The 21,512-nt window shown below is 42.3% G+C and overlaps 3 protein-coding genes across 4 annotated transcripts; 1 reads left to right on the top strand and 2 right to left on the bottom strand.

Annotated features, from left to right (window-relative positions):
- Window positions 1-5,960: 5,960 nt before the first annotated feature.
- Window positions 5,961-11,329, bottom strand: rnf139 (ring finger protein 139). Its single transcript, XM_055876371.1, has 2 exons — window positions 10,788-11,329; window positions 5,961-8,810 (listed from the first exon to the last, which is right to left on the bottom strand). Exons 1-2 carry the CDS (start codon window positions 10,948-10,950, stop codon window positions 6,961-6,963), a joined length of 2,013 nt encoding a protein of 670 aa, XP_055732346.1. The 5' UTR covers window positions 10,951-11,329; the 3' UTR covers window positions 5,961-6,960.
- A 1,078-nt stretch (window positions 11,330-12,407) lies between these two features.
- On the bottom strand, window positions 12,408-16,417 carry tatdn1 (TatD DNase domain containing 1). 2 transcript variants are annotated; one of them, XM_055876372.1, is made up of 12 exons: window positions 16,309-16,417; window positions 15,764-15,829; window positions 15,543-15,592; window positions 15,212-15,275; window positions 14,943-15,086; window positions 14,738-14,780; window positions 14,520-14,605; window positions 14,388-14,428; window positions 14,181-14,257; window positions 14,006-14,076; window positions 13,774-13,900; window positions 12,408-13,539 (listed from the first exon to the last, which is right to left on the bottom strand). In XM_055876372.1, the coding sequence occupies exons 1-12, from the start codon at window positions 16,409-16,411 to the stop codon at window positions 13,437-13,439; spliced, it is 975 nt and encodes a 324-aa protein (XP_055732347.1). In that variant the 5' UTR covers window positions 16,412-16,417; the 3' UTR covers window positions 12,408-13,436. The 2 variants fall into 2 exon arrangements, with proteins under 2 accessions (XP_055732347.1, XP_055732348.1); XM_055876373.1 differs by lacking the exons at window positions 15,543-15,592; window positions 15,764-15,829; window positions 16,309-16,417 and having other exon boundaries at window positions 14,943-15,043.
- A 203-nt stretch (window positions 16,418-16,620) lies between these two features.
- Window positions 16,621-21,437, top strand: ndufb9 (NADH:ubiquinone oxidoreductase subunit B9). Its single transcript, XM_055876374.1, has 4 exons — window positions 16,621-16,760; window positions 17,095-17,287; window positions 20,276-20,389; window positions 21,003-21,437. Exons 1-4 carry the CDS (start codon window positions 16,672-16,674, stop codon window positions 21,132-21,134), a joined length of 528 nt encoding a protein of 175 aa, XP_055732349.1. The 5' UTR covers window positions 16,621-16,671; the 3' UTR covers window positions 21,135-21,437.
- Window positions 21,438-21,512: the final 75 nt, after the last annotated feature.

Below are 21,512 nucleotides of genomic sequence, written 5' to 3'. Positions count from 1 at the left end.
TTGAAGTTCTTAACTGTGCACTCTCCTCAAACAATAGCATGGTATTCCTTCACTGTAGTAGCTACTGTAAATTGGACAGTACAGTTAGATTAACAACAATTTAAACTTTCTGCCCATATCAGATATGTCTATGTCCTGGGAAATGTTCTTTGGCACTTGTAACCTCATGCTAATCACATTACGCACATTAGCTCAACCGTCCCGCGGGGATCGCATAGAGGTTAAGAAGTTTTAAGCATTAAGGCACAAGGGGGTATGGTATATGGCCAATATACCTATCCAGTGCCTGGATACAGCCATTAGCAGTGGTATATTGGCCATATAACACAACCAACCCCTGGGGTGCCTTATTGCTATGTAATTTGAACAGTAAAAAGTAATTTTCTGTCATACCTGTGGTATATGGTCTGATATAAAAAGGCTTTCCGCCAAGCAGCATTCAGGGATTGAACCAGGTTTATAATTGTAATTAAATCCCTTTTGTGCATGTGCATAACTATAGATAAATCAGACAGGACAGTTTGAGTGATAAAAATTGGTCAGAGGATTTAGAAATCTCTGAGCTAGAAACACTCAGACAAACTTGAAAAAAACGAATGTTAGGCTATTTTCTGGCAATGATGTCAGATGTTAAGACTACAAACCGTTATAAATGGCCTGTTTGCGAGATTGGCTTGTCATTTCAATAGGCATAGGCTACAGACAAAAATCTGGGTTTATCAATTCAACTTTGCCATGGTTTGCTTAGATAAAGGTAGTTTCTGATAGGCCTACATCTCATTTCATATTGTCTACAGTAGCCTAGACAAGATGAAGGTAAAATGTCAACTGAACAATTTAGCAGCTTGCTTTTTTCAAATGAACAGACTAATTTATTCAACATGAATAGTGAAGCGATTTCGAAGTAAGAAGTGCTTGTTTTCCCCAATAGCCTGCTGGAATAGGCTACTGAGGATGGGGTCATAATTTCAATCACTGAATTAAATATTAATAATATGTACACTACCAGTGAAAAGTTTTAGAACACCTACTTATTCAAGGGTTTTTCCTTTATTTTTACTATTTTCTACATTGTAGAATAATAGTGAAGACATCAAAACTATGAAATAACACATATGGAATCATGTAGTAACCAAAAAAAGTGTTACACAAATCAAAATATATTTTATATTTGAGATTCTTCAAATAGCCACCCATTGCCTTGATGACAGCTTTGCACACTCTTGGCATTCTCTCAACCAGCTTCATGAGGTAATCATCCTGGAATGCATTTAAATTAACAGGTGCGCCTTCTTAAAAGTTAATTTGTGAAATTTCTTTCCTTCTTAATGCGTTTGAGTCAATCAGTTGTGTCGTGAAAAGGTAGGGGGGTATACAGAAGATAGCCATTTGGTAAAAGACCAAGTCCATATTATGGCAAGAACAGCTCAAATAAGCAAAGAGAAACGACAGTCCATCATTGCTTTAAGACACGAAGGTCAGTCAATACGGAACATTTTCAAGAACTTTCGCAAAAACCATCAGGCGCTATGATGAAACTGGCTCTCATGAGGACCGCCACAGGAATGGAAGACCCAGAGTTGCCTCTGCTGCAGAGGATAAGTTTATTAGAGTTACCAGCCTCAGAAATTGCAGCCCAAATAAATGCTTCACAGAGTTCAAGTAACAGACACATCTCAACATCAACTGTTCAGAGGACTGTGTGAATCAGGCCTTCATGGTCAAATTGCTGCAAAGAACCACTACTAAAGGACACCAATAAGAAGAAGAGACTTTCTTGGGCCAAGAATCACGAGCAATTACACCGGTGGAAATTTGTCCTTTGGTCTGGAGATCAAATTTGCGATTTTTGGTTCCAACCTCTGTGTCTTTGTGAGACGTGGTGTTGGTGAACAGATTATCTCCACATGTGTATTTCCCACCATAAAGCATGGAGGAGGTGTTATGGTGTGAGGGTGCTTTGTTGGTGATACTGTCTGTGATTTATTTAGAATTCAAGGCACACTTAACCAGCATGGCTACCACAGCATTCTGTAGCGAAAAGCCACGCCATCCTATCTGTTTTGGGCTTAGTGGGACTATCATTTGTTTTTCAACAGGACAATGACCCAAAACACACCGCCAGGTTGTGTAAGGGCTATTTTAACAAGATGGAGAGTGATGGAGTGCTGCATCAGATGACCTGGCCTCCACAATACACCGACCTCAGGTTTGGGATGAGTTGGACTGCAGAGTGAAGGAAAAGCAGCCAACAAGTGCTCAGCATATGTGGAAACTCCTTCAAGACTGTTGGAAAAGCATTCCAGCTGAAGCTTGTTGAGAGAATGCCAAGAGTGTGCAAAGGGTGGCTATTAGAAAAATCTCAAATATAAAATATATTTTGATTTTGGTTACTACATGATTCCATGTGTGCTATTTCATAGTTTTGATGTCTTCACTATTATTCTACAATGTCGAAAATAAAAAATTAAGAAAAACCCTTGAATGAGTAGGTGTTCTAAAACTTTTGATGGTAGTGTATATGAACAGAATATGCTTGTCAACAACAGCCAGTGTTTTGGATATTTAAAAAAAAAAAAACTGTAGCCTAATCTGACTACTGTTACCGTCAATCTAATGCGTTCTAATAACTGACCGGCAATTGCGATAGAGTTTAGATAACTTCAACTGTAATTAACTAAACATGTCCATTAATAATTGCTAATAACACAAGGCTACAACAATTATAGGCTATTTATTAAATTGGTTTGCCAGCCCCATGTAGGCTACACAAGTGGCACATTGATTTGCAATGACTAAATGATATCATAATTTCAACATATGTATTGTATCAAATGGTAGCCTACAATGGTATATAAATTAATAGGCTACTTGATGGCCAACGGAGTCAAATGTATCATTCTCCACATAAAAGAACCACGCGAGGGAGTTCCCGAACCTCTATTTAAAATTTCCACTCGGGGAGCCCCCGAGACCCAAGAACTGAGCACGCATAAAAACCTTCGCTTGAAGGCAAAGTCTACATTATAATAATGATGTAACGAGCTGTAGTGCGCCCAAAGTCGTTTTCCAATACTTTGCCTCCATTATTTCTTGATGTGCAGGAAAAAGTTTTGGAAATAGATGTCCCCATAATTACGATCTAAATAGCCTACCTAAAAATGGTAAAACGTAGTCACGATGTGCGCGCGTGCTGCTCTTTCCTCACGTTCAGTAACAGCGTCAATCACTGCCTGACGGTCAGCAGCAGGTCACAATGAAATATATATTTTTAAGAGAAATGCCATCACGGCCGCGGTGCAAATTAGAAATAGCCCAAAAACCCGCAACCAATACATTTTCACCACTACATCGTTTTCAAAGTAGCCCCTAACTACAAACATGGCAACCCTGCACAGACAGAAGCAGTAACACTGAACGTTATCTCCACCAAATATGGTAGTGAGAGGAAAGTCCAGTCGCGGGTAGTTGGTAAGGATGGAACTATTTGAAACTGGGCCGCTAATTTTCTCATCGATGAAACATCTGATCTCAATAAATATGTCACGAACACAATGCACTACGTTTTATAGACTTGACGATTTGCCAACGTTTAAAAAAAATATTTTGTTTAGAAGTGCCAGATAGAATTTAGTTTGTGCCCACTTCAGAGGAGGCGTTCCCTAACGGAAATATGCAAATACATGATACAACGCGCCAATAGTATCTTGCTAGCTCGTGCTTGGCTTTGACCTTGCCTGTTCTGCCCACTGTGCTTAATTTGCTCCCACTGTAAACGACACAGATTAACTATCCAGGGTTAGTTATACTTATCTTTCTTATTACATTAGTATCCACGTGTGAGGATAATAATAAGTACCTTTGTTTTGCGAAATAATGTGTTGTAATTGCTGCATTGTCAAGCATCTACACTTCATGACCAAAAGTATGTGGAGACCTGCTCGTTGAGCATCTCATTCCAAAATTATGGGCATGAATATGGAGTTGGTCCCCCCTTTGCTGCTTTAACAGCCTCCACTCTTCTGGGAAGGCTTTCCACTAGATGTTGGAACATTGCTGCAGGGACTTGCTTCCATTCAGCCACAAGAGCATTAGTGAGGTAGTACGTAGTCGGCGTTCTGATTCATCCAAAAGGTGTTTGATGGGGTTGAAGTTAGGGCTCTGTGCAGGTCAGTCAAGTTCTTTCACACCGATCTCGACAAACCATTTCTGTATGGACCTCGCTTTGTGCATAAGGGCCAAAGTTGCAAGCACAGAATCGTCTAGAATGTAATTTTATGCTGTAGTGTTAAGATTTCCCTTCACTGGAACTAAGGGGCCTAGCCCAAACCATGAAAAACTGTCAGACTGTTGTTCATACACCACCAAAAATCACAGTTGTCACTATGCATTGGGTCAGGTAGCGTTCTCCTGGCATCCGCAAAAACAGATTCGTCCGTCAGATTCGTCCGTCGGACTGCCAGATGGTGAAGCCATGATTCATCACTTCTGCTCCAGAGTCCAATGGCGGCGAGCTTTACACCACTCCAGCCAACGCTTGGCATTGCGCATGGTGATCTTAGGCTTGTGTGTGGCTGTTCCGCCATGGAAACCCATTTCTTGAAGCTCCCGACTAACAGTTCTTGTGCTGATGTTGCTTCCAGAGGCAGTTTGGAACTCGGTAGTGAGTGTTGCAACCGAGGAACGACGCGCTTCAGCACTCTGTGGTTTCATTTTGTCAACTTGTGTGGCCTACCACTTCATTGCTGTTCTTGCTCCTAGATGTTTCCACTTCACAATAACAGCACTTACAGTTGACCGGGGCAGCTCTAGCAGGGCAGAAATTTGACAAACTGACTTGTTGGAAAGGTGGCATCCTATGACGGTGCCACGTTGAAAGTAACTTAGCTCTTCAGTAAAGCCATTCTACTGCCAATATGTGTCTATGGAGATGTTATACACCTGTCAGCAACAGTTGTGGCTGAAGTAGCCGAATCCACTCATTTTAAGAAGTGTCCACATACTTTTGTATCGTGTGTGAGGATTCAGCATTTGTTTCATAAGGTTTATATTTGGTTTGTGTGTTGTATGCAGTGTTGAGCGGGCAGGACTATGTTGTTCCCTAATCCCTGGTAGTTCCGCCAATGTACTTATCAAAGTAACTCAATGTTCATCATCACTAACCAGGTTTCCATCCAGCCATTTCATGTGGATGAATTACCTGACGCATGAAGAATGTCACAACCGACTGGTTGATGGAAACAGGATATGCCGGTACAATCTTATAAATGCAGAGACAATTTGGTACAATTTTATAAATGCAGAGACAATTTGTTCGTTCAACACGGTGGGATTTTTTTGTGTCTGTAAAATTAATTATGCGAGAAATTGAGGTGGAAAAACCTTTATGCGCAAATAATGATATAATAACCATCACACAATTATATGTTGTGTGGTCCTCACAGTACGACTCGTGAAACCATGCAGTTTATTAGGCTACAGATTAAATAAATTATGAACTTCACAGGGTGGTCAAAGTGCACGTGGATGAGTTTGACACTCCTTTCCAATATATGTAACGTTAGAGGGTCATATCTGATGACATGGTGATCGATGCTTTGCTGCCGTTTGACAAATACAAATATCACTTTTATCCATAATAATCTCATGTAGGTATCCTACCCGCACTGTAACTGCGAATTGATTTCTATAACGTTAACCAAACAGTTTTTCTGAAAATGCAAAAAATCTAACTATTGAGGATAAAAGTCTGTGCGTGATGACGTCAAGCACATAAAAATAACGTTCGCTGTTATATTCCAATACCGAATGAAAAATACAACTCGAGGTAAAATATGCATATTATTTTATGCAGATTTCAGAATATTAGCATTAAAATTGGATGGAAATATAGCTCATGTCATGCTGGAAAGGTAACGCACTAGCGTGTACTATTATTCTTGAGCACCTATTGACCAAACCACTATTAAAGATTATTTTATTTACATTAATCTTTTTTTTTGTTGACAAAATGCAAAATGAACAGCTTTACCTTTCATTAAAAGCAAACAACTAAACCAATAATCAAAGTCCTTCATTGCTGAAACAAACTGAAAGCACAGCTTTTCAATTAAATAAGATGCCTCTCAATTCCTGATTAGGACAAGTGATACTTTCAGTAATTTCAATTCACCATGATTAATAATAATTACTATTGTATTGAAGATAACATTGTAATCTTTAGTTGCTCTGGAAGCTGTTGCCATTTCTAAAGAATGTCATTTCAGTTGTTAAATGTAAAATCAACTGCCCTTTTAAAACTGCAATAGTGCGGATAAGCATCACTAACAAAACTATTTGAACCAAGTGAGTTGAAGTGCAGAGATCGCTTAATGAACACATGGTCTGAGCAAAACATGGTGCAATGTTGCGATTTCATTTTCAAGGTAAGAATCAAACATCTCTTAAGGTCGAGTAAAGTAGCATCTCTCAAAACACTCATTTGTATACAACCTTCTCTTTTCTAAGGGAAAGTGTATTTTTATTACATGTACAATAACGTACACAATTTAATAAGCAAGGTCACACAAGAGACCAGTAGTAATAATAAGAGGTATATCTGTGATTACAGTAGAACTTCACGTTTTAATTAAACCTCTTCTTGGCGCGGAGCTCTTGGAGGCCCTCTCGGCTCCCTGCTTACTTTCTTTCAGCAAAACAGCAAACACACGACCAACAGCATCCCTACAAAACACAAGGAATGTGGGTCTCTCACACAGAACTGCACCTGTTGGAACACCCAACCACCTAGGCACACTATCATAGCAGCTACACCTCTGCAAGCCCTTGGAGGAGCTAACCCAAAGACAAACAAAAAAGGAAACAAATCTTAAGAGTGAAAATGAGTGACATCCCTGATGTTGAGAAAATGAAGATGTTTTTTTAAAACTTAAATATATATATTTATCGCTATAGGGCTGATCAGTCCCCATTAGAGTCTGTGTCATCATTAATATAGTCTTCCTCTATGGGCGTTTCACCGTTCTCTGTCCCCCACTCATCCTCGTCATACTCAATACTGTCATTATCCTCCAGTAGTTCATTCTCATGCTCAGGCCCACCTGCGGCTGCTGCGGCCTCTGCCCCGTCGGGCTCTGCAAACTGGCCCAAGTCCCCGTCTGGCGCCACGTAGCCGTTGTTGTTGAAGGGCACCCTGTCCCGGGCCTCCTCCTCAATGTACACCTTCTGGTGGCACATGGGACACGTGTCCTGGATGTAGAGCCACTTACGGAGGCAGAGTGCGTGGAAGTAGTGTTGGCACGGCGTGATACGTGCCGACGTGGCAAACTCCTGGTAGCATATGGCGCAGACGTCCTCGATGTCGCGCAGCTGTCCACCCTTCACCTCCGGCAGGGAGTTGATCTTCTTGACAGCCGTACGGCGGTTGATGAAGGTCTTCCAGCCGTTCTTGGCCTGCAGGTAGATGTTGAAGTAGGCGTGGAGGCACATCATGCAGGCGCGGATCTTGCTGCCCGCCTCGAACATCATGGTGTAGGCACCGTTTCCAAACATGATGACGCCAAAGACAAACTCGATGACGTTGCCCGTGGAGCGCACGCAGTAGACGTAGTCATCCAGCTTCTCCCACAGCACGTTGTAGTAGCCATCCACCATAAAGAGGGCGTAGACCGTCAGCGACACCACCACCTTGAGGCAGAGCTCCACGCAGAAGGCTGTGACGGCGAACAGCCAGGTGTTGAGGGCGTAGCGGTGCCACAGAGTGTAGCTGAGCACAATGGGCAGCACGAAGAGGCAGAGCGACACCAGCAGGACCGGGAAGTGGCGGCGGAAGGAGGAGACGTGCGAGGCACTCAGCGACATGAGCACGGGGTCCGTCATGCCATGGATGAAGTGGAGGATGGCAGTCAGCAGGAGGCACATATTGCGGCTGAGCCGCACCAGCCGTTCCTCAGGGTCCAGACCACTCAGGCCCGTTTGCAGGGCCAGGATGAAGAAAAGAACGGGTGCCACGAAGCCCAGCCGCTTGTCCTCTTCCTCGGTGGAGCCGATGAATGCCAGGATGCTGAGGCCCAGGTAGTGGGCGATGGAGGAGATGACGGCACTCATGCCCAACACGGTCAGTGTAGAGTCGCAGCCGCTGATGATGAGGTTGCTGAACAGGTCCCAGAATACGTCCCACGTCAGGTAGCTGTGTTCGCCGCTCTCGTGCCGCACCACCTTGACTACGTAGACCAGGATGATGGCCTGCGCTGTCATGCGTGTGAGCCAGAAAACACGCAGCACGTCCGGGAAGCGGATCCTCTTCCAGGTGTCCTCCACCAGAAGCTGCAGCCCGTAGATGCGGTACATGTGGCGCACCAGCAGGTAGACGTAGCGGCAGGAGTAGTAGAACCACTTGAGCTTAAGGGCCAGGCACACAGCCGTGTTCAGAGCCAGAGCCAGGCCAGAGACCACCGCTACCAGTTGCCGTACGTCCACGGGAAGCTCGATGATGAGCCCCCAGAGCGGAATCATGATATCCAGGACCACAAGAGCAGCAAACACAGACTGAATGTTTAGCAGCACCACATAGCCCATGCCGAAAAGGAGTTGCACCACAGCCATGCCCAACCATAGGGTGGGCCCGTTTCGTGGTAGGAGTCTAAAGCCCAGCGCTGCTTTGTAGTAGGCGCTGTAGAAGTCTATGTGAGATATGGCATAGTAGTTGATAAGAATGGCCACCACTCCCAGGAGCACAGCGAAGAATAGCGTGTAGAACTTGAATAGGGCCTTCTGTGACAACACCAGGACCACACTGGAGACCATGATACCTGAAACAAATTTAAACCATAGTGTCAACATGCCATCAAGTGAAACAGACCATCTACTGTACAAAAGGTCTTGATTTATGATAAGGTTTCGAACTACATTTAGCTGGAGAGGGATCAGTAATTTGGTAGTATCTTACTTTAGGCAAACTACCAACCCTACCGTTGAGCTTGATTACGCTGAACTATACTGGGGTCGGAAAACTTACCTCAATGCAGGGATGGGATATGGCACTGTACTCCAAATTGTACCTTTATCCACATTGATACATCGAGAATATTGAAATACTGCTAGTTTTCCTGGAAAACTGCCCTTTTCGTCCTCATTCGAGGTAGCCCTAGCAGCCATTATGAAATGTCACGTCACGTTGAACAATGGCTGACACTGCCATTTCAAAATTGGCTGCAGTGTTTACTGTTTGCTAGTATGAGGACGAAAAGGGCAATTTTCCAGGAAAACTAACAGTATTTCAACATTCTCTATGTATACCTTGCTGTCCCCAGTCCACCTGGCCTTGCTGCTATTCCAGTTTCAACTGTTCTGCCTGCGGTTATGGAACCGCCACCTGTCCCAGACCTGCTGTTTTCAACTCTTAATGATCGGCTATGGAAAGCCAACTGAAAATTATTCATGATTATTATTTGACCATGCTTGTCACTTATGAACATTTTGAACATCTTGGCATAGTTCTGTTATAATCTCCACCCGGCACAGCCAGAAGAGGACTGGCCACCCCTCCTAGCCTGGTTCCTCTCTAGGTTTCTTCCTAGGTTTTGGCCTTTCTAGGGAGTTTTTCCTAGCCACCGTGCTTCTACAACTGCATTGCTTGCTGTTTGGGGTTTTAGGCTGGGTTTCTGTACAGCACTTCGAGATATTAGCTGATGTACGAAGGGCTATATAAAATAAACTTGATTGATTGATATCAGTGTGGATGAAGGTATAACTGGATATACAGTGGCATATCCCATCCCTGCATGGAGGTACGTTTTCAGACCCATATCTCACTTCGGCTCCACTGTGTCTTAATGTAACCATGATTGCATTCCGACCCCAGTGTAGTTCAGTGTAATCAAGCGCAAAGGTAGGGTCGGTATCTAAAAATGTCTGAAAACATTACATAGGTCTAATTGTAACGATTGACATGTTTGCAAGGAGAGAGAATAGTATGGTACCTTGCAGGGTAGGTTGGCTGTTTGACAAGGGTCATGCAAACATAGTGTTGGACTTGAGGGCAGTAAGTATGGCCAAAAAATAACTGATTCAAACACACACTGAGGTCAGCAAACTACCTAGATGTGTTTGTTTGCCTGTGACGTATTGACAGGCCAAAATGAAGGCCACAACACCAGTTATTTGTCCTGCATTGACAAAACAGGTTTACCCATACTTCATCAATTTACTTACTAGCTACTTGGCCAGAGGCAAATTATCCTACAACACCTGGCTGGTATTCATTTGTCTGATAGCCAATATGTTGGTCATATGCCTGCCTAACGTTACTTAGCTGGCTAGCTAAATGTATTAGAAAGCCTAGGGGTAAGGGGTAGGGTTATTAGCTACCTAACAACTGCAAAGAACATGGTCTTCGTGTTGTTATCACTGGCTCTCGAGTGGCACAGCAGCAGCGGTCTAAGGCACTGAATCTCAGTACTAGAGCCGTTACAACAGAGCCTGGTTCGATTCCAGGCTGTATCACAACCGGCCGTGATTGGGAGTCCCATAATGCGGCGCACAGGAATTGGCCCAGCGTCGTCCAGGTTGGGGTTTAGCCGTCATTGTCATTAAGAATTTTTTCTTAACTGATTTGCCTAGTTAAATAAAGGTCAAACAACAAAAATAAAACGGCTTTGGAAGGATTGGGCTGCGGTTGACAGGTGACGCGAGATAGCCACACTGACGTCTGCAATAGTAACTAGCTAGCTGTCAAGAGGGTGACAGCGGCTCGCATGTAGGGGTCCAAAACGACTAATAAATCTTACCCATTACTCGGATTAAAATCTTGCCCGCTGTTCCGGCCCATCCTGACCCAGGATCATAGTAAGAGTTAAAAATGGCGTCGATAATAAAGATGCAAGGGACTCGAAATGCCACATCCAGCACGGTCAAGGCTTGTTGGCCGATTCGGATATTAGCTGAGGCCATGGCTTAGGGCGTAAGTCATGGAGGACTCGGTCCCTCCGTTTAAAGATTTAAAAACTCCAGCTCCTCGCTTCTTTTGGTGTCAACTTCCCACACGTTATTTAACGGGGTCCGTACAATCCGCCATCTTCGCTGCCCTCCTGTTGCTATGCAAAGAACGCGGAAGTAGCAAGTTTTTTTAAACCCTCGTGACGTTTTGGACGTCAAAAGATGTAGTCTGTGACGTATCGACGTGCTTTATCAAAGATTTTTAATACTAACCCAAGATAGACCAGAGCCTGTCTTTTCCAATGGGAGTAATTTTATCATAGTGGATAGAACAAGCAAGGAGATGATGGGCGCTCAAGCACCAGCTACTGAGATGCTATTGGCGCGTTGTAGCATTGATTTGCATATTTGTCTAATCTGTGAAGTGCGCATGTGTAATAACTCATGTGTATGTGTGCGCATGTGTAATAAATAATAATAAATAATAAACTTTGGCAAAGGGTGAAGTCTACAAAACGCAGTCCACTCTTTTTGTTACATATTTTAGTTTTGGAAACAGAATACTGTATGTAGATCAAATGTTTTATTGATGAGAAAATTTGCAGAATGTCGGCCAAAATCCATCTCGCTCCATCTTCCCCGCTACCGGCCACAGGGCCTCTTCCTCTCATCACCATATTTGGTAGTGAGTGGAAACGCCAACCGGATGCTTCACATTTAGACATCTGGCGATATATCTGGCGTATTCTTCTATTTGTGACCAAATGGCGCTTTCTGCCGCGTTCACGTGCTAGTCGGAAATAGGATACTTTTACTATTATTACAATAATACATCAATACAAAAGTTACATGGGAAACACAAGGGGCGGTAGGTAACCTAGTGGTTAGAGCGTTGGCCCAGTAACCTTTCGAATCCCTGAGCTGACAAAGTAAAAATCTGTGGTTCCGTCCCTGAACAAGGCCACTGTTCCCAAGTAGGCCGTCATTGTAAATAAGAATTTGTTCTAACTGACTTGCCTAGTTAAATAAAGGTTAAAATACTTATACTTAAGTGATAATGCCCTCGAATCCGGTGTTTGGAGGACATATTAGCATGGGTGTTGTTCGGGCCGGGTTCGAGGGCATTACCCCTTTATACAACACATTAAAATAACAATTTACATTTGTATTAAAAACGTTATTTTAATTAATTCATACTATGTCACACTTCCACAAGATAGTCCTGATACAAATCTAGGGTTGCTACCCAAGCCGGCTGGTCGTTCGTTCTATTGATTCGGTTGCCAGAGGCCCTACCCAGTCGTTCAGTCTTTTTGTTCTGTATCTATGGATGTTCTTTCCAGTTGTTCTTTCTAAATGTTCCATTGCCATACTGGCTGGCAATGTTCTTATCCCTTGCTTGCTAGCTAGCCAACTACGGCTAACTTACGGTCATGTCAAACGGTGCAGACAGAATAACAACAGTAGCTGCATTTGTTTAAACTGTTTTGTTGCAACATTTATTTGGATACATCCATAACATTGAGCTAATGAGGCACGGTTTCGCCTGGCATAGTAAATATGCTCTCTCGTTAGGACACTGTTGTTCAGAGGAGCTAGAAATTCTCAGATGTTGAAAACAAAATGTTAGTCTAAAATAGATGTGAGATAATGTCTAGATTATTTTTATAGTGGAGATCAAGTTTATAACATCACTCCCTGGGCTGATGAGACAGTGGATTGCACATTCAGATGGAACAGAGCAAATAGGCATTTTAAGGCCATGCTAACTAAATTCTCCATGCAAAGTTGGTGATAAGGCACTTCTGAGGACTTCCCTGATTGACACCAGCAAGCGCTAACATGAGCAGTTGGAGCCTGTTGGCAGATGGTGTAAACATAAACTACTCTTGGAGAGTAGTGTGACGGATGTGAAATGGCTAGCTAGTTAGCGGGTACGCGCTAGTAGCGTTTCAATTAGTTACGTCACTTGCTCTGAAACCTAGAAGTAGTGTTGCACCTTGCTCTGCAAGGGCCCGGCTTTTGTGGAGCGATGGGTAACGACGCTTCGTGGGTGACTGTTGTTGATGTGTGCAGAGGGTCCCTGGTTCGCGCCCGGGTCGGGGCGAGGGGACGCCATAAAGTTATACTGTTACATTGGTGCCGTGACCCGGATCACTGGTTGCTGCGGAAAAGGAGGAGGTTGAAAGGGGGGTGAGTGTAACGGATGTGAAATGGCTAGCTAGTTAGCGGGTACGCGCTAGTAGCGTTTCAATCAGTTACGTCACTTGCTCTGAAACCTAGAAGTAGTGGTGCACCTTGCTCTGCAAGGGCCGCGGCCTTTGTGGAGCGATGGGTAACGATGCTTCGTGGGTGACTGTTGTTGATGTGTGCAGAGGGTCCCTGGTTCGGGGCGAGGGGACGGTCTAAAGTTATACTGTTACAGTAGCATGAAATGCTCTTCCTTAAGGGCAAAAGGCATTTCAAATTAGGTCAGGGAAAATTTATTTTAGGAAAAGTAATCAGCCTCCAGTAAAGAACACTTTCATAGTGGTGTTGTAAATGATGTTTGCCATCTCCACAGGATCCTCATTCCTTGCAGCAGCCATGATTTCAAGCACTTGTCTGGAACAAAGGATAAAAAGTGATTGACATTACAAAAAGTCACATATCATCCTGAACAACAACACAATGAGATCACAGGGCTAATCAATTCAGCTGTTAATTCAGCTGGTAATGCTCAGATTAGCATGAATGAATGAACAAGTCCAAGTTGGGTCATCACTGTAACATACTATATGCTAACGAGACCCCCAGATTTTGTACAATCCCTTTCAACCTAGGAACCAACTGACATACATGATATGGCAAGGCTCGTTCCTGTCCTTCAAGCAGTGTCCTGCCTCCCATTTCTTCTTGGTGGGAAATGTAGTTTTGATGTGCTTGGCCCCCGCATGAGTGTTCTTCACCCCACACCATGGAGCATCTAGAAATGAGAGGAGAGCATTCACTCAAACTAGCATTCTCCCAATGTTCTGAAGCAAACAGAGACAGATTAATATAAGCACTCTTTCTCAGCAGAGTCACAAACCTGTCTCAATCATCAGTCTTTCACTGGGAATGGACTTCATCGCTTCAATATTTGCTCCTGTTTTCAAAGAACTGAAATGGTGAGAGAACAAAAACAAAGATTTGGAATGAAATAGACAATATTCACACAGGTCACTATTCTGCATAATATCTTCTCAACCTCAAAATGATCTCACCAGCCGTTTATGCCAATATATAGATCCAGGTCAGTAAGGGCAGCAGCATCTTCTTTAGTTCCATCAAAAGAATGGACCTGGTAGATTTGAAAAGCATTTAATGACACTCTGATTTATAACTTTTCTAGGGGTCAAGGAGAAATAATGTATTCATTACATGAATGGTTCTCAACTACAAAATAACATCTGATTGAGACATTTCCTTACCACACCTCCAACACATCTGTCTCTGTTTCTCTTCATGATGTCTGCCAAGAAAAACAATGACAATATAAAACATTAGCCATTGTCATGGCATCAAGAGGCAGATGTTGTACATGTGTGAGACAACAAACATACCAAGGAAATCCTTATGCGAGTTTCTGCAGTGAAGGAACATTGGCAGTTTGGTTTCCTCAGCCAAGTCGAACTGCTTCTCAAAATACCTGTCACAGGGAAAAAATGGTTTGATGCACTTCTAATCTTAACTTTTACATTTTTCCTTTCGTTAAGTGCAGTACATTATTTGTATTGGTGCAGTCTATAAACATTATTCTAAAAGAAAAAAGGTAACTCACTTCATTTGAGTTTCTTTTGGACAGAATTCCAACCTGTCAAAATCTGTGGTGTTGAGAGCAGAGGCATATAGTGGGCTAAATAACTTGACCCATTTATTGTACATGTACCAGTTTGTTGAAACTGTAAACAACACTAAAACATACATGTATAACAGGGACTGTTAAGAGTTGGAGATGATTACAATATATATGGCTGCCAACCTACCTAATCCACATTCTCCAATGGCCACCACCTTGCCCTTGTTTGATGTTGCCAACTCCCTCAGTGATGTGAAGTACTGATCTGGTCCACTCTGTTCAAACTCACTGCAGCGTGTTGGATGACAACCAACCGTACTGTAAAATTCCTCTGTGCATAGACACAAATTGTATGACCATAATGAAACTGTTATAACTCTGATAGCGCTGACAAAATGTATTAAACACGAGTGAATAATCATTTTAATCCTAGTCATTTTGATACATCATCATTACCTCTGGACTCTGCTAATTTGAGGGCCTCCTTGCTGTCTTCAAGATTTCCCCCCGTGATCATGAACTGTAAGCATTAAGGAACATGACCCAGGGCTCTCCAACCCGGTTCCTGGAAAGCTACCCTCCAGGAGGTTTTCACTCCAACCCCAGTTGTAACTAACCTAAGTCAGTGTATCAACCAGCTAATTATTAGGATCAGGTGCCGTAGATTAGGGTTAGAGTGAAAACCAACAGGACAATAGCTCTCCAGGAAAAGGGTTGGATAGCCCTGATATAGGCTATTCACAAGATATTATATTGACATGAAATTAAACATTGACACAAATCTTACCTTTTGGACTCCAACTTTGACAGCACGGTCAATTATCTGATCAAAGTCACCTGCAAAAAAAAAAATGTAAATAAAAAAGTTGACCAATTTATGAGTATATAACTAGGCAACAATGAAGTACAGCCTAGTAAATGTAACGTAGATACATTTTGCACATATCAGATAAGATGTTTCATTTGGCAGTGTTATGTAGCCGCAATGCATGTTCAACTCACACCTACCTTGGTGTTTTTGATTTCCTCTGTAAACTCCTTGAAACATAGGGTCTGTTAGGTTAATACCAATATCTGTGGAGGAGAATGGCATACATAATCATAACTCAGAAATCATATATATCCCCTGCTTTATAGGCATCCATGTCTATAGTAAGTACTAAGCAGCTTGGTACTTACATAATACATAATATACACAAGACAACCTTACATCACGTTCAGCTTTACCACAAATAGGCAGCTCATCAGCAATTTTGAACCGTGTATAAAGTTGGGCTATTGTAAAGTGGCACAGTAACAATAGACCATCTCTGATTCTGTAGATGATTCTGTACAGCTAATGTAATGTAATAATGTATTGTTCCTTCAAGGGGCATAGTTTAGAAAACTGGCTAGACTAGCTGTCGTTCTGCAATTGTGGTGGGTTCTGTAAGCTAAAATAGCTAGCAGTAGTACTGTACATTCAGCAACACCCATTTCTCGAATTTAGACAACGTATAGTTGCTTGTAGTATCTGGCAGCACTGCTCAATCCGATCCCTGGTAACGTCTTACCTATAAATTTTAAGTGTGCCATCCTTGCCAGGCTGCTGAAAGAAACTCCATATGCAATTTTGAGCATTTCCCATAATTCTACAACCTCATACACAATTACCATGTATAACCAAATAGATGCGCCTACTTTATATTTACCTTTGTCTAAGGTGACGAAAAATGATAACGAAAGGAAATAGTATGTATTGTGTATTATTACAGCCACTATAGATCATTATCATATATTCTTTGCTATTATCAATATTGCTAAAATAGTAAAAATGTATATTACGCATCACGTAGGTGTAAACTGTAATGCCAAATCGCAGACATCCAATGTCCCACAATCCTCATCGCCGCCGAAGGTGACAGGGGACAGAAAAAATGGCAACTGCGTACCTTACTCACCACCAAAAAGTCTTGAGGCTGTACAAAAAATCCTTGAGGCACCTTGAATCATGGTGTATTTTTAGGTAAGCAAAGTAGTTCTCGTTATGGAGTCGTATTGAATAATGTGCAATGGTCTTATCGACTGCATGGGACCAACTAGCTAGCTAGCTAGGTCACCCTCTGTTTACCCCTGCGCGGTGCTAATGTAACGAAACGCTCTCTGACATGCTATAGTAGCTAGCTGGTGGATAAACTATAAATTAGCTAGCTATCTGCTCGATTCAAGTTGGTGTTTGCCTCTGTACTATGATAGCTAATGTGTTTAGCTAGCTGTCGATATTACACGCACAGTCAGTGTAGCCTGTTGTTGTTGACATCAACCGCGGCACCACCTAACAGTACTAATTTGGATTACAGGGATAAATACCGCTTCTACGCGTGCATGATGAGGGCACGCTTCGACGAGGCCAAGGATGAGAAGGACATGGTCAAAGCCACTATGATGCTGAAGGCAGGAGAGGAGGAATTCTGGTCTAACCAACATCCCCAGCCTTACCTATTCCCTGACTCTCCAGGAGGAACTTCCTATGAAAGATATGAAATGTACAAGGTAACTAAATTAGAAGATTGTCCAACATCAGGATGTGCATTGTGTGTTACGGATTAGGGTCCATCTTTTATCCTGGGATTTACAGTATTACTAGTTAAGTACACAAGGGGGCACCAAAAAGATGCATAAAAGCCCATTGATTGGGCGTCTATTACCACAATGCAAACAAAATTAGCACAAGTAATAGCAAATCTCCATGGAGGCTGCTAGCTGAATATGATAACGAGCGCAAATGAAAATAAACAAATTACAAAGACAGGCAATCCAGCTCATTTAGTTATACATATATACAGTACCAGTCAAAAGTTTGGACACAGCTACTCATTCAAGGGTTTTTCTTTATTTGTACTATTTTCTTCATTGTAGAATAATAGTGAAGACATCAAAACTATGAAATAACAGATATGGAATCATGTAGTAACTGTAAAAGTGTTAAACAAAACAAAATATATTTGAGATTCTTCAAAGTAGCCACCCTTTGCCTTGATGACAGATTTGCACACTTGGCATTCTCTCAACCAGCTTCACTTGGAATGCTTTTCCAACAGTCTTGAAGGAGTTCCCACATATGCTGAGCACTTGTTGGCTGCTTTTCCTTCCTTCACTCTGCGGTCCAACTCATCTCAAACCATCTCAGTGGGTTGATATTGGGTGATTGTGAAGGCCAGGTCATCTGATGCACCACTCATCTCTCTCCTTCTTGGTCAAATAGCCGTTACACAGCCTGGAGGTGTGTTGGGTCATTGTCCTGTTGAAAAACAAATTATAGTCCCACTAAGCGCAAACCAGATGGGATGGCGTATCGCTGTAGAATGCTATGTTAGCCATGCTGGTTAACTGTGCCTTTAATTCTAAATAAATCACAGACAGTGTCACCAGCAAAGCACCATCACACTTCCTCCTCCGTGCTTCACGGTGGGAACCACACATGCGGAGATCATCCGTTCACCTACTCTGCGTCTCACAAAGACACAGCAGTTGGAACCAAAAATCTAAAATTTGGACTCATCAGACCAAAGGACAGATTTCCACTGGTCTAATGTCCATTGCTTGTGTTTCTTGGCCCAAGGAAGTTTCTTGGGCCAAGAAGAGAGGTTTTAGTGACTGCACTTGAAGAAACTTTCAAAGTTCTTAAAATGTTCCGGATTGACAGATCTTCGTGTCTTAAAGTAATGATGGACAGTCATTTCTCATTGCTTATTGGAGCTGTTCTTGCCAGAATATGGACTTGGTCTTTCACCAAATAGGGCTATTTTCTGTGTACCTTGTCACAACACAACTGATTGGCTCCTAACGCATTAAGAAGGAAAGAAAATTCCACAAATTAACTTAACAAGGCACACCTGTTAATTGAAATGCATTCCAGGTGACTACCTCATGAAGCTGGTTGAGAGAATGCCAGTAGTGTGCAAAGCTGTCAAGGTGGCTACTTTGAAGAATCTGAAATATTTTATAATTCAAAGTTTAACACTTTTTGGCTGTGTTATTTCATAGTTTTGATGTCTTCACTACAATGTAGGAAATAGTAAAAATAAAGAAAACCCCTGGAATGAGTAGGTGTGTCAAAACGTTTGACTGGTACTGTAAATAGGAGCTACTGAATGTCATTTTTGGTGAGTTTGGACATTTACAAGCGAATGTGAACGAGAGACATTGTGCAAATGAACAAAGTTTTGTCTAAAGAAGAACAGTACAGGCTCTGAAGCAGCATGGATTTTATTACCGGCATAAGGCTTGTTTTTCTTTTGAGGCCAGGAAGGAGCTGGTACGATGTACATTACTGTCGGTTTTAGATTTTAGTGATGTTATATATTTGCAGGCCTCAGCCACTACCCTGAGAGCACTTGATTCAGTGTATCATGCAGCCATCAGATTCATTACAAATCAGAAACGTCTAACACATCATTGTGATCTCTACAGCGCTGTTGGCTGGTCGTCATTGACCTTGCGTAGGCTTATACACTGATTTATAAGGCCATATTGGGTAAAATGCCATTTTATCTCTGTTCTTTTTTTATTCAGGTCAGTAAATAAATATCAATTACGGTCCCATTCTGATTTGCTTCTAACAGTACAGTACCAAAAATTAGAACAGGTCATGGTAGAAATTGTTTGTTACTTAGCACCGTGGTCCTGGAATTCTCTCCTGAACATTTTAAAATGTGATGGTGGAGTTTAAACACTTGATCGATGTATATATCATAGAAGAGTGTAATTGTTTTTAGGCCAGCTGTTTTTAGTCAAGATGTTTTGTTTTTAATGTAATTGTTGTACTGTATGTGTGTTTATAGTTTTGTTTAATGTTGTGTTAGTGTATGTAAGTTGTCTGAAACGTTGTTCCCCCTGCTGCTATTGGACCAGGTCTCCCTTGGAAAAGAGATATTATCCCAATGAGAAAAAACCTGTATAAATAAAAAATCTAATGTGTACACGCTGTGCCTGTGCGGAGTCTGGAGTCGCTAAAGCAACGGTTAGCGCAACGGTCCTGCCTGCTCTGCTTAAAGAAGAGGTGGCAGGAGTAGGCAGGCCAAAAAACGCAAGGAAACCATGCAGTGGCATCTGTACTGATAACTCATCCAAAGGGCATTGACTTCTCAAACACGGCCAATCCGAACACTGATGCCTTGTGGCCTTATTAATTCAGCCACTTGTTTAGATAAACTTAGGGGTCGTGTTAACTTGCAAGTTTACACAGAATTCTTAGTTTTTCATTTTCTCAATCTAAAGGCCCAACCCAATATCTTAATTAGCTGCTGCTGAACAGGTTATTATAGCTGACACATTTTCATTTTCAAAAAACTACTTCATATCGAAGGACTGCATTTGACGGCCTGCACATGCGCAGTTTGGCACGAGAGACCGTTAGAACCGATGACGTTTTTCTGTACACGAGATTAGCTAGCCAAAGTCGCCATGACATCTCCAAGCTTGATCTGGGAATTCTATTGGAGAAGCAGTTTTCATATTTCTTGTATTCTGTTTTTACAGGTCCCCGAATGGTGTCTAGATCACTGGCATCCGTCAGAGAAGGCCATGTATCCTGACTACTTTGCCAAGAGGGAGCAGTGGAAGAAGCTGCGAGAACAGAGCTGGGCAGGAGAGGTGAGTTAGGCTACAGTCCCTTTTCCATGAAGTGAAGAATTCTGTCCATTCTCTGTGCTAAACAAAGCATCAAAGTTAAAGAATGCATGGTTTGATGTTCACCAGTGGGTCTGTTTTTACATTTAGTAGTTTAGCACAATCTCTTATCCATTGCGACTTAGTTAGTACATTCATCTTAAGATAGCTACTTTAGAAGAAAAATGTATTTACAATGACTGTGATATGTGGTCATCCCACCTAGCTATCAGAAAAGTCACTGCTAGTAGGGGGGGAAAGCCAAGGGCAAGTGTTAGTTTACGAAAGGTACTTTTATTTTATATCTTTATATTTGCCGACAAGTACACTCCCCAACCTAAATCCTCCAAAAAGGGTCTGAGTTGGAAGTCTGGAAACGTTTGATTTATGCAATGTTCGTTCAAGTCACATTTTCTTTGAAGTTCTTAAATTACTTCACTCCTGTTGGATTAGAATTATGACAGATTAGCAAACGTTCATATTAATTAAATTACCCAATGAATCAATTGATTATACTCACTTCAGACCTTATCAATCTACATCAATTGTTGAAATTTGGACTGTTCTGAGTCTAAGGTGGTGTCATCTCTCGTTTCAGGTTCATCAGCTGCAGGAAGAGACCCCTGCCATTGGGCCCAAGACCGAGGCCCTCCCCCCGGCCCGCAAGGATGGCGACCTCCCCCCTCTGTGGTGGCAGTACGTCACCCGTCCCAGGGAGCGCCCCGTCTAACAGCCCCCGGATGACACTACCTGGTGATAACTCCATAGTGGCACATGACAGCTCACCATGGTACCTACTACCACACCACAGCATGCAGATTCACCTCCTGGTGAATTACTATCCATCTGTAAAGATAATTATATAATGGAGTCGTTTTGGAAGAGGTTGCAGTATGTTTTGTCAGAAGATATTCCACCCTGCCTGAATTGACAGTAATTATTTAGTAGTAAAAGCGGGTGACTTTCAAATGTACTGTAGATGTACTTCTTTTCCTGTACAAGGACATCTGTTTAAATAAATATGGAAATGATTCATGTGTCTCTTGATATGCAGTATTGGCATTGTAGTGTTGAGTATCTTGAGCAAGTGATACCAATTTTATGATCT

Source organism: Salvelinus fontinalis, chromosome 22 (assembly GCF_029448725.1).
Source record: "Salvelinus fontinalis isolate EN_2023a chromosome 22, ASM2944872v1, whole genome shotgun sequence".
NCBI lineage: Eukaryota > Metazoa > Chordata > Actinopteri > Salmoniformes > Salmonidae > Salvelinus > Salvelinus fontinalis.
Note: the sequence above shows the minus strand (reverse complement) of the source record. Positions and strands in the feature narration are given on the sequence as shown.